We start from the raw sequence: 10284 nt of genomic DNA on the forward strand, positions 1-10284 counted from the left end.
TTCCCTCAATGTTTGAGCGGGCGCGAACTAAATCGAAAATAAACTTGATTTGAATTTACAAAACAAGATTTACAACTTGGGTACACTATGCACGGTTAATTGTAGCTTGATAATAAATTGCAAAGCCAAAAAGGTTGGGTAGATCGACAAAATCAAAGGGGCTAATTAATGATCCGACTATAGTCTGTCACAGTAAAAAGTTGTTTTAAGTTATTATGGGTTTTAAAAACTTAATACTAAATATGCAACTTTTTTTGTTCGAATTACAATCAGAAAATAATCTCACCGGTTACGGTTAAAGTGTTTCGCCTTAATTCGTCTCATTTGATGGATTTGAAAGCCTTTGTCGTTGAGAATTCTTTTTCTATAAAAAATAGGGTTGAACATGACTAAATGGGAAGATTAGAAAATAGTTCGGTGGTCTTAATTTAATAAATTCTATAATTAAGACGAAAAAGCGTTATAAGTAGCATAAATGTCACGTTTTTTGGGCGTATTTAGGAGTTAATTAAAAATGTTTCATACCGATGGTTTTCCGTTTGTGGCAGATTCTGTTATGTTCTTTTAGCGAACGGTCCCCGGTCAATAACCTATAATGAAATCGAGCATTTGGTGAACATATAAGTTCAAATGAGTGGTGATACAAGAATAGTTTATAGACGTAAATCTCCGTAATAATAAAAATGATCGTAAAAATTCTGACGGGGCCAAAGTTGGCAATATATAGCCATAAATAGTAATTTTTATTTTAGTAACAGATTTTTTATAAAAAATCAAATCAACATCTCAACCATTTAATATAAGCTATTATCACAATTCAAGCAGGATGGCCTGCAATCTTGATTAACCCGGGCCAGAGTTAGCTGCCAAACCATACAAATCACAAAACAGGGACGGCCAAGGGTTAGCTCTTAAGCCTAAATTCGATGCGAAAATTTTGCAACGGAAGATGATCAAACATACCGTAAATGTTTACAACGATGAAAGAGTATTAGCATCTTAAGTGTTGTAGAGACGGGTTCTGCAAGTGTATTTATGTTCCTCCGCTTTCCTGTGTCTGCCGAATTGTTTTACACATTTCAATGACGTAACTCTATTACACCAAGCAACTGCAAAATAAATTTTGTGTGACGCATCAACCAGAACCTAAATAAATAAAAAACAGTTGAGAGCAAAATGGCCGGTTTTAAGCAAACACTTTTAAAAATGTAGAAAACAACAATATGTCATTGTATAACTACTCTACATTCACACAAACTTCACATGTCCCATTCGTACAGTGGGGCCAGTCTACGATGCCACCCGGAAATATCTCGAGCCCCTATTCCACCCTTTTGGAAGGTTTTCTACCCAACCCTTGGCCCCACTTTCATATCAGACTAAACAACACATCGGCAAACCAAGCCTCATTTGGCAACAAACATGCCTTCTTCGAGTAAATATATATAATGCTACAATAAGCCAACCCTTATGGTTTACCTAAACAGTACAGTATAAGTAATTACATAGTTTATTATATTACCTAATATTTTTAAACCAGCCTCAACTTACCTTAGAATTTCTTTTTTTAAGGAAAGTTTACCTAAAGAGTACAGTTGTTTTTAAGGAACAATTCACGATTTTGTCCTTTCGAACCATACCAGGAACAGTTACTTGACGAATAACCACGCGACTGAATTGCGAGCTCGAAACAACCTCACCAATCAAGGGAGGAATTTCTTGCCGCGTTGTTTACTAATTGGATTGCCTAAACAAGTGGTTCTCAAAGTGAGCCACTTGGCTCCCTCGGGGAGGACTTTTTAAATTTGGGGAGAAAATTTGTTTCAGGGAGGAATTGGAGAGGAAAAATAGATGAAAAAAAAAGTTATTTAATCGGTAAAATGCAATAAAAAGCTTACTTAACTGTAATGATCGGTGTCATAAAAAGTCTATTAGACCCATAATGTAAGTCCATTTTTTATCAGAGTTATATATTAGTGTATTGTTTCTTTACTGTTTTATAAAAGTCTATTGTTTCTTCGCAGTTACAGCCATTAAAGAAATATAAACCAATTAAGGCATTTTACATAGGTAATAAATCAATACCTACGTTATACGTTCAAACAAACTGAACTTTCAGACGATTAGCGCATCCAAATTACATCGAAGTACTAAATAAAAAAAGTAGAAAACCTTGTGTTTTTCTGGGGAGGAATTAATAGGATTTGGACTAGTAAGTGTGGAATTCGAAAAAGACTTAGGAGCCACTGGCTTAATCCAATAGCGGAATGTAGCGACACAAAATGGCTGGAATATCGTTTCCCACGACAATTACACATATAGATAAATAATGTATAGTTAAGCATAACAATGTTTGTCGCTGACTAATAATCAAGTTGTGCGAAAGCTTGTCACGATTTTTCTAAACAGTGCCACCTGAATTACCAGATTAAGCGTAACAACTTTGGTTGTGAGGCCTTTTTGTAAATCCGTCCACGTATAGCTATACATTTCAAGGCGCAATAATATAGATTTTATTGAAAGTGGTATTTAATATAGCTTGACTCAGTGTTGTAATGACTTAAGTCAATGACTTGACTTAAGTGCACTTAAGTCACTGTTTTTAAATGACTTGACTTGACTTAAGTCTTTCGGACAAATGACTTGACTTTAGTTTGAACAAATGACTTGGGTTGAAATAAAGCATTTATTTAAGTATTTGTTTTATAAAATTGAGCTATTTGTCCAAATTTTTGCACGAAAAACAAATTACTTGCTTTATGTTCCGTTTTCCTTATTTTTAGTTCAGTTATTGTTCATATTCATGCGAGTTTAAAAATTCTAATAAAGTTTAACGTTTTATTTTTATGGGACATGACTTCAAGTTGACTTGCTCTAATTATGACTTGACTGGGACTTGACTTGCGCAACTGATGACTTGGACTGGGACTTGTTATTTATTCAAAAAGACTTGACTTGGACTTAAGTTATTTTACAAATAACTTGACTGGGACTTAAGTCATTTTAAAATGACTTGTTTACAACACTGGCCTGACACAATAAAATAAATTTTGAAAATTATAATGATTTGTAAAAACATAAAAGATATCAAAAAAATGAACGATCCGCATTCAAAGCTACAGATAAGGCCTAATGGATATATAATAATGATTTCCTACTAATATGCACATATAAAACGATGTTTAAATAATTCGTTGGATACAAAGACCAGGCCAGGGTAGTTCTGATATATTGGCAATGAGACTGTTTTTTTTTATATTTTACAGTAATAATACCAAAATTTAAGTGTAAAATTATGGTGATTAGAATTTTGTGTAATCGAAACATATTCATGTTGGAAAATAACACTTGGAAATTTTTAATGGTAAAACTATTCTTGTTTTCATGTTTGTGCTATGTGGATCAATCAGATAACAAGCATGTTTGGCAAACATTTAGCAGACAAGTTAGCTATTGGTCTGTTTTTCTATTAATCGGAAACAACTGGGTTGATTCTGTTCGAAAAAATCGATATTCATAAGCGCTAGCCTATTTTGAAGTTGGGGTGTTGATAAAAACAGCTACAAAAAGGAAGGACACTGTAAATTTGGCGAATAGCCTTGTTGGAGAAGCACCGAGCTAAAATTAGAGACTGGTTAGTTGCAATACATAAGAGTATCCGTCAAGGGGGGCTACTTTGAACACTTTTTGAAGTCTTTTTTTTCTGTATTTATTTTAATTTTTATGCTAACTATCTAAAATTTAGTCAAAATTGGGGCTGTGTACAAATGTTTTAGATGGTAATGTTTTTTTTGTTGAAAGTTAGGCTTGGGCATTCTAACTTTTAGGTTACGATTACCCTAAAAGGGCCAAAGATTGTATTTAAGCAATTGGTTACAAAAAAAACAAATTGAACAATATTTTAAATAAATAAAAACTATACAAAGGTGGCTTATGATCTTTCCACAAACTTACTCTTGTTATATTTTATCAACTTGAATAACCAAAAATTAATAAACGTTTAGGGAAAATTGTTCGATTTAGTTATTGCTATTTTATAAGTCTTTATTTACCAGTGGTTGCTAACCTTTTTAACATCGTTACCCCTAAGAAGAACATCATTGATTTTAATTGACCTCGTATCAAAAAATAAACATATTACAGATTGTAATCAACTAATAAAAAAAACACAAAAATGATGTCATTATTTAAAATCAAATTTGAGTTTTCTCGGTTTTATACTTTTTTGAGTTAGTACTAAAAAAACACAGTGAAGTTATGTGTTAAAAAAAAAAAACCGCAACAAAGTGACAGTGGAGTTATGTGTTAAAGCGAATGCTTTTACCGTGTGCAGCCAACCGATTAAAGGCAGATATCCTACACATTAACTAACTATGTGTGTGGTAAACACGGTGAACTTACCTTGAGTTTATTGACGGCAAACACAGGGCATGGAAAATCATCGCAAAGGGGGTTGAAGTAATACGAAAAAGTCAAAATTTAACAATTTTAATAGTAGCACGAAAAAAGTCAAAAAGCACATTTTTTATTAAATTTTTTTTGAATTTTTTTTGTTTACCAAAAATAATCTCGAACGACTCTTCGTAGCAACAGCGTTTGACTTAATTCTAAACACTTTTTTGTCGAATTCTTAAAAAAACAAAATGGCACACACTACGCCCCTTCTGGTATGTTTTTTGTGCTCATTTTGCGATCATTTTGCATGTCGAAATTAAGAATATTATACAGTTTTTGGGTGGTGTAAAACTCCCCAAAAATATAGTTCCCCACAATTGCTAAATCCCTGTAGGCTACGCATGAGTGGCTGTAAATCTTTTATGAATTGCTGCGCTTGCTCCAGTTTAGTTTCTACTCGTATCTAACAAAAGTGCACGGCAGTTAGATCATTCATTCACGTTTGATTATGAAGTTGATTGTGGCTGGAATGTCCAAGACTGGAACAAAGTCGATCGCCAAAGCAATGCGGGTTCTTGGTTACGAGGTGCACGACACCATGGAAAACTTTATGCATCACAGACAGGTTTGCTTGAAAGGTTGAGATTCGGGTACAAAAAACTGGTAGGCCTACAGTCATACAATTGGTTAGTCGCTAAAAAGTACAGTCTAGACTTGAAGATTAATTTTTGATATATTGATCATGTGAAAAACAAAGCCAATGACTGTACTGTCTAATTTGAATGACAGGTTTTATACGTTTTGAGTTATAATAAAGCAATTCATCAAGCATCAATGGAGTTGTGATTTGCTAAAATAGGTTACGAGTCATAGGCTGCATTTCATATCGGCGATTTAACGGTTGGCAATAACCAAAGCTCTGCTAACTATATACAATCTATGGCAGGGTTTCTTAATTACCGCGGACCCCTAGAATTTGTTTTTACTTTGCGTGGACCAAGGTAGGCAAGGAATTTACTGATGACGTCACAATACAAACAGACTTTAGAAATCTGCTGCTTCCGGTCCCAAAAATGTAAAAGTTAAACGGAGTCTAAATATACAATAAAGCTTTATTTTTTTCAATTAAACTCTTCTCTTTAAGAAATGATTACTTTTCAAGTAGACTAAAATTTGAATTGGGCCTTAATAGACCCCTAACACTAGTTCACGCACCCCAAATGGTTCCATGAACCCCAGTTTACGAACCCCTGATCTATGGTAACGTTTTTCCAAGATTTCAAGGCAATGAGTATTAGTCTAAACAATTTCTTAGGTCTGGTACGACTTTTTAGACGACAAAGCGGGCATTGAAGATATCAGAAAGTCTTATGAAGGAGTGGACGTTGTTACAGATATGCCGGGATACTACTTTTGGGAACAACTTCACCAGGCCTATCCTGAAGCCAAGGTAAATGCCAGGGACGGTTCCAGGTGGGGGAAGGGGGTACGTGTTCCCCTCAAAAGTTGAACGATATTTTAACTACGTAAATGCCAAATTTTATCTGAATTGTGCTCCCCATATAATATGTCTAGGCCTATTTTGTAAAGTGGTTACATCCCAAAGGCATTCAGCCTAGAAAATTCAAGTTTTGGCATTTGAAACAATGAAAAGGCATTTATTCGCTTTGCGCGAATCGATAACATTTCTTTAATGTAGCTTTTATATTACAAGTCACACCTACGCAATCTTAAACTAAAAAAATATACGGTAATTTTGTGGTTTTCTGAAAGTTACTTCTTCATTACGTCGTGTTAAGGTGTAATTTTGTACAGTCCTGTTTTGACGTAACTTGTGACGTCACGCTTAAAAAAATTATTTTCCCCCCCAAACAAAAAAATTGGATCCGGGCCTGTTGAAGGTGTAATGCAGTGATTTTTAACCTTTTATGGCTTATTTTAACCTTTTTATCGCATCCCGCCTGGAATTTTTGTTGAGTATTTTACTAAAATGTTACTATAAATCTTACTGGAACAACACAATAAACTTAAAACATATAGGAAAATGTCATTTGATATAATGGTCTCTAATCGCGACACAAATAGTTGTATCAAGATGCTTACAAATTGAGCAAAAATCTGATTCTTAAAAATCCTCAAATACCTATCAGCACCCTTGAGCATTAGAAATGGCACACCAGGGCGCCGCCGCACCCCGGTTGAGAACCACTGGTGTAATGACTTTAATGCCATTCAAAAGTTTTGCTAGTCATAAAACAAACACACAACAACACAGACATCTAACAAAAAATAATAATTTTTATTTTGTATATGCTTTTAGATACTTCTTACGACAAGAGATGACGAATCCTGGGTTAGGAGTATTGCCAACCAATATAAAAAGGTGGAAACCGACAAGTACCTGATATCTCTCATGGTCCTCTCGCCGACCGGCTGGCGATTCTTCTACTTTCTTAAAATGTATTGTAAGTTGCAACACTTGTGTTTCACAAAAAAGTTGACGCTGACCACCGAGTTTACAGTTTAAATATAGGTAAATTAGTATAACGACATAAATCAATTTTACTCTTTAGTATATAGTACCAGTACAGACCAAGTTAAAAATAAGGTCATATTTAAAGCAGGGTTTATTAACTGTGGTCTTTGGGCTTTAGGGGTCAGGAGCATATAATATTTTGAAGTTTTTGTCAGCTGAGGTTAAATTTGTGCTGTTCATTATGGCTACACTGACTTCCATTATGACGTTTTGTGACGCACAATGAGATTCGAGCAGGGGGTCACAAATTGTTTAGAGCTCACGGAAGATTAATTACTCCACCTCACCAAAGTTTGAGAACCACTTTTCTTGTTCAAGGCGCAGTGATTCTTACTAACGGTGTCATTTTTAAAATCAAGGATCTAGATTACCAAGCATACAGTATTATATGTACAGCATTACAACTTTTTCAACATGCTTTTTCGGCCACTTTATTACTTTTTAATTGCTTTTTATTGATGCCCAAAGGCCAAGGCAATGGGTTCATAAGCATAGGTAGTTCGGAAACACTTATAAAAAGAAAAAGAGTAAGGTAACGTTAGGATCGCAAAAAAACAGAAGTTTGTTTTGGTCAATTTATTAATATGATATTTTGTTTTACACAGTTGCATTGGTTTACGGTTGCGGTCCAACGCTTCCTTTTACAAGTTGGCGACCTCGCGGAAATATTCACCTTCACAACTTCAGAAGACAAAACGCCCACGTGTTAATGGTAAGTTTACATAAGGTGGACAGGTTTAACAATGTAAAACACCAAGTCAGAAAAAAAATTATTTGATACGATGCAAGTAGGCATTTGCGGCTATTAATCATAACGACGTAAACATGGTTTAATACAACGTTGTAAACAAGTCCATTTTACTGAAGGACACGCCAGTCTTGCAAAACAACTAAGTCTCAGTCAAGTCATTACCACCGCAGGTCAAGTCCAGTAACTAAAGTCTTTCGCTTAACAAATGTGATTTAAATTATGTTAATTACTAAAATCGTTACCGATACATTTACAGAAATATTTGACAAATCAAATTACATGAATTAACTATATTTAAGTTAAGTCGATTTACTGAAAAACAGTTACTTAGGCCAATTCATTGACTTAAGTCATTACGACACTTATTAAATAGTTGAAAAATAACACTGCAATCAAGAGAACTGTACCAAGTTCGTATGTTTCCCCTGTTGTGATGTCAATAATCATCATCGTAATATTGATAGTATAAATCGTCAAGAAGATCGCACTGTGACTCTTTGATACTCATATATTACGAATGCTTGTCAAAAAATTATTTAAAAAGTAGTACTTCTGAGTGTAGAAATTTATTTTTGCGTTTGTTATATACATTGGTAATTTTGTTTTAAACTCGTTACGGCTTCAGTAGCAAGCGAAAATAAAATCATAGCAGGCCTGTAACGTGAAATTTGGTCCGGGGCCAAAACTGATCCGGTCGGATCAATTTTGGCGTTGGAACAGCCGCTAAAACAGGTCCGGCTAGGCCGAAGCTGGTCCGGCCTAACCCTTAACCCTAGTCAGACCTGTGTTAGCGGCTGTTCCAACGCCAAAATCGATCCGACCGGATCAGTTTTGGCGCTTGATTACGACCAAAATCGATCCGGCCGGACTGATTTTGGCCGGATCAATTTTGGCGTGACAGGCCTACTTGAGTTTGCCTGTCGTAGCAAAAGAGAAAATAGGCGAACATGGCATCGAAAACATATTAATTATACCATGAACAATCTTTGAACGATTGTTAGGTTGATATTTTTGCATCCTTGTTTTCGTCTTGTAATTATTTTTCCAGAACTCGCCTAAATACGAGTGATTACACACTGTTATATTATATATTTTATTCAATTTTAAAGAAACGATATACAGTTATATGCATTCTTTGGTATAACTTGACTTTTCGGGTGAAGGGTGATGGCAAGTCAGTACCAATTATGCTAAAATTCACACTATACTGTCGTATTTTATTTAATCAATTTTGTTTAGTTTGAATAGGATTTAAAAACTTGTTGTTTGCACGTTGTTTTGTGACCGGTTTTGTGCTCATTATCTAAACCAGGGATGTCCAACCCTGCGGCCCGCAGGCCAATTTTTGTGCGGCCCGCTAGTCATTTTCACTTCCAAGTAGTATTTTAAACGTTCAATATTAGCCTAACTAAAATGTACCAGTCAGCTTTTAGGGGCGCACTAATAGTATATATAGGATGAGCAAAAAATATATATATAATTCTAAAGGCCCGTTATAACTCTAAAGAGCAATACTTAATATTGAAACTTAATAGGTTCTGCGGCCCATTAAATTATTTCAAGTGTCAATGCGGCCCACTATAATAAAATGTTGGACATCCCTGATCTAAACAATCTTGCATTAAATACTTTAGAGAAGTTTTTGAGCCTGTATTTCCTGAAAATTTTTTAGGTAATACACATCGCGCTGTGAGTATAATTTGCTCTTTAGAGCGCTCCCAAAGACAAGTTGATGGTGTACAGCGTAAATGAAGGCTGGGGGCCCTTGTGCGAGTTTTTGGGGGTCGAAGTGCCCCAAGTTCCATTTCCCCACCAGAACGTGAGAGGGAATCTGTTCGAAGAACGACTAAAGTCGGATCCGACGATGCAGCGAATGAAGCGGGAAGCCTGTCTTACCGTCTCCGTGCTGTTACTTTTACTTGCACTTCTCATATGTTACGTTATTCTGTAAATAATATTTCTATTCTGTGCCTCTGTAACAGTGCTTTTAAATCTATTTCCTACAACGCGCCCAATTTATTGCCAAAATTAAACGTAAGTTAAAGCAACAGATATATTTTTGTTCGGGTTTAACAATTAAGGCAATGTGATAAACCCAATAGCATACAAAAGGTAGGGAAGGCCAGTCAATTTACCTTTGATTTCACACGAGCCAATAAAACCGTTTTTACATCACCTAACTTAGAATCAGGTGCGGATCTGGGATTTTTGTTTGGGGGGTATGAAATAATTTTCCATAGATGACGTCACAAGCTTACGTTATAACGTGACGTCACAAACTCACGTCAAAACGTGACGTCACGCAGAAGCAATCTTTAGATTACATAACTCGTTGGTTAGTTAAAGTTTTAGGATCTATTTGCGCAAAGCAAAACAATGCCTTTATATCGTTTAAGTTGTTCAAATTATCATTTTCGATGGTGTTGTAACTTGTGAGACGCCCGGCACATTTTGGTTAAAACAAATTTATGACTAAATTGCATAATTAATTGGGTTTAGGAAGCGTCCCGATAAAACCTTTAGAACAGGACGATTACCGATATTAATATCGGGTATCCGCTTCAATGAAACAATATCGGACACTATTGAGCACTATGAATTG

General features: G+C 35.2%; 1 protein-coding gene across 1 annotated transcript; it reads left to right on the forward strand.

Annotated features, from left to right (window-relative positions):
• Positions 1-4890: 4890 nt before the first annotated feature.
• On the forward strand, positions 4891-9633 carry LOC146131957 (uncharacterized). Its single transcript, XM_083397154.1, has 5 exons — positions 4891-5020; positions 5711-5845; positions 6716-6860; positions 7537-7643; positions 9394-9633. Exons 1-5 carry the CDS (start codon positions 4904-4906, stop codon positions 9631-9633), a joined length of 744 nt encoding a protein of 247 aa, XP_083253280.1. The 5' UTR covers positions 4891-4903.
• The last annotated feature ends 651 nt before the right edge of the window (positions 9634-10284 follow it).

Source organism: Ascidiella aspersa, chromosome 9 (assembly GCF_963924565.1).
Source record: "Ascidiella aspersa chromosome 9, kaAscAspe10.2, whole genome shotgun sequence".
Lineage (NCBI taxonomy): Eukaryota > Metazoa > Chordata > Ascidiacea > Phlebobranchia > Ascidiidae > Ascidiella > Ascidiella aspersa.

Coding starts and splice junctions, on each gene's coding strand:
- LOC146131957 (XM_083397154.1), top strand. CDS start 4,904: ATGAAGTTGATTGTGGCTGGAATGTCCAAGACTGGAACAAAGTCGATC. Junction 5,021..5,710: donor ACTTTATGCATCACAGACAG/GTTTGCTTGAAA, acceptor ACAATTTCTTAG/GTCTGGTACGACTTTTTAGA. Junction 5,846..6,715: donor AGGCCTATCCTGAAGCCAAG/GTAAATGCCAGG, acceptor ATATGCTTTTAG/ATACTTCTTACGACAAGAGA.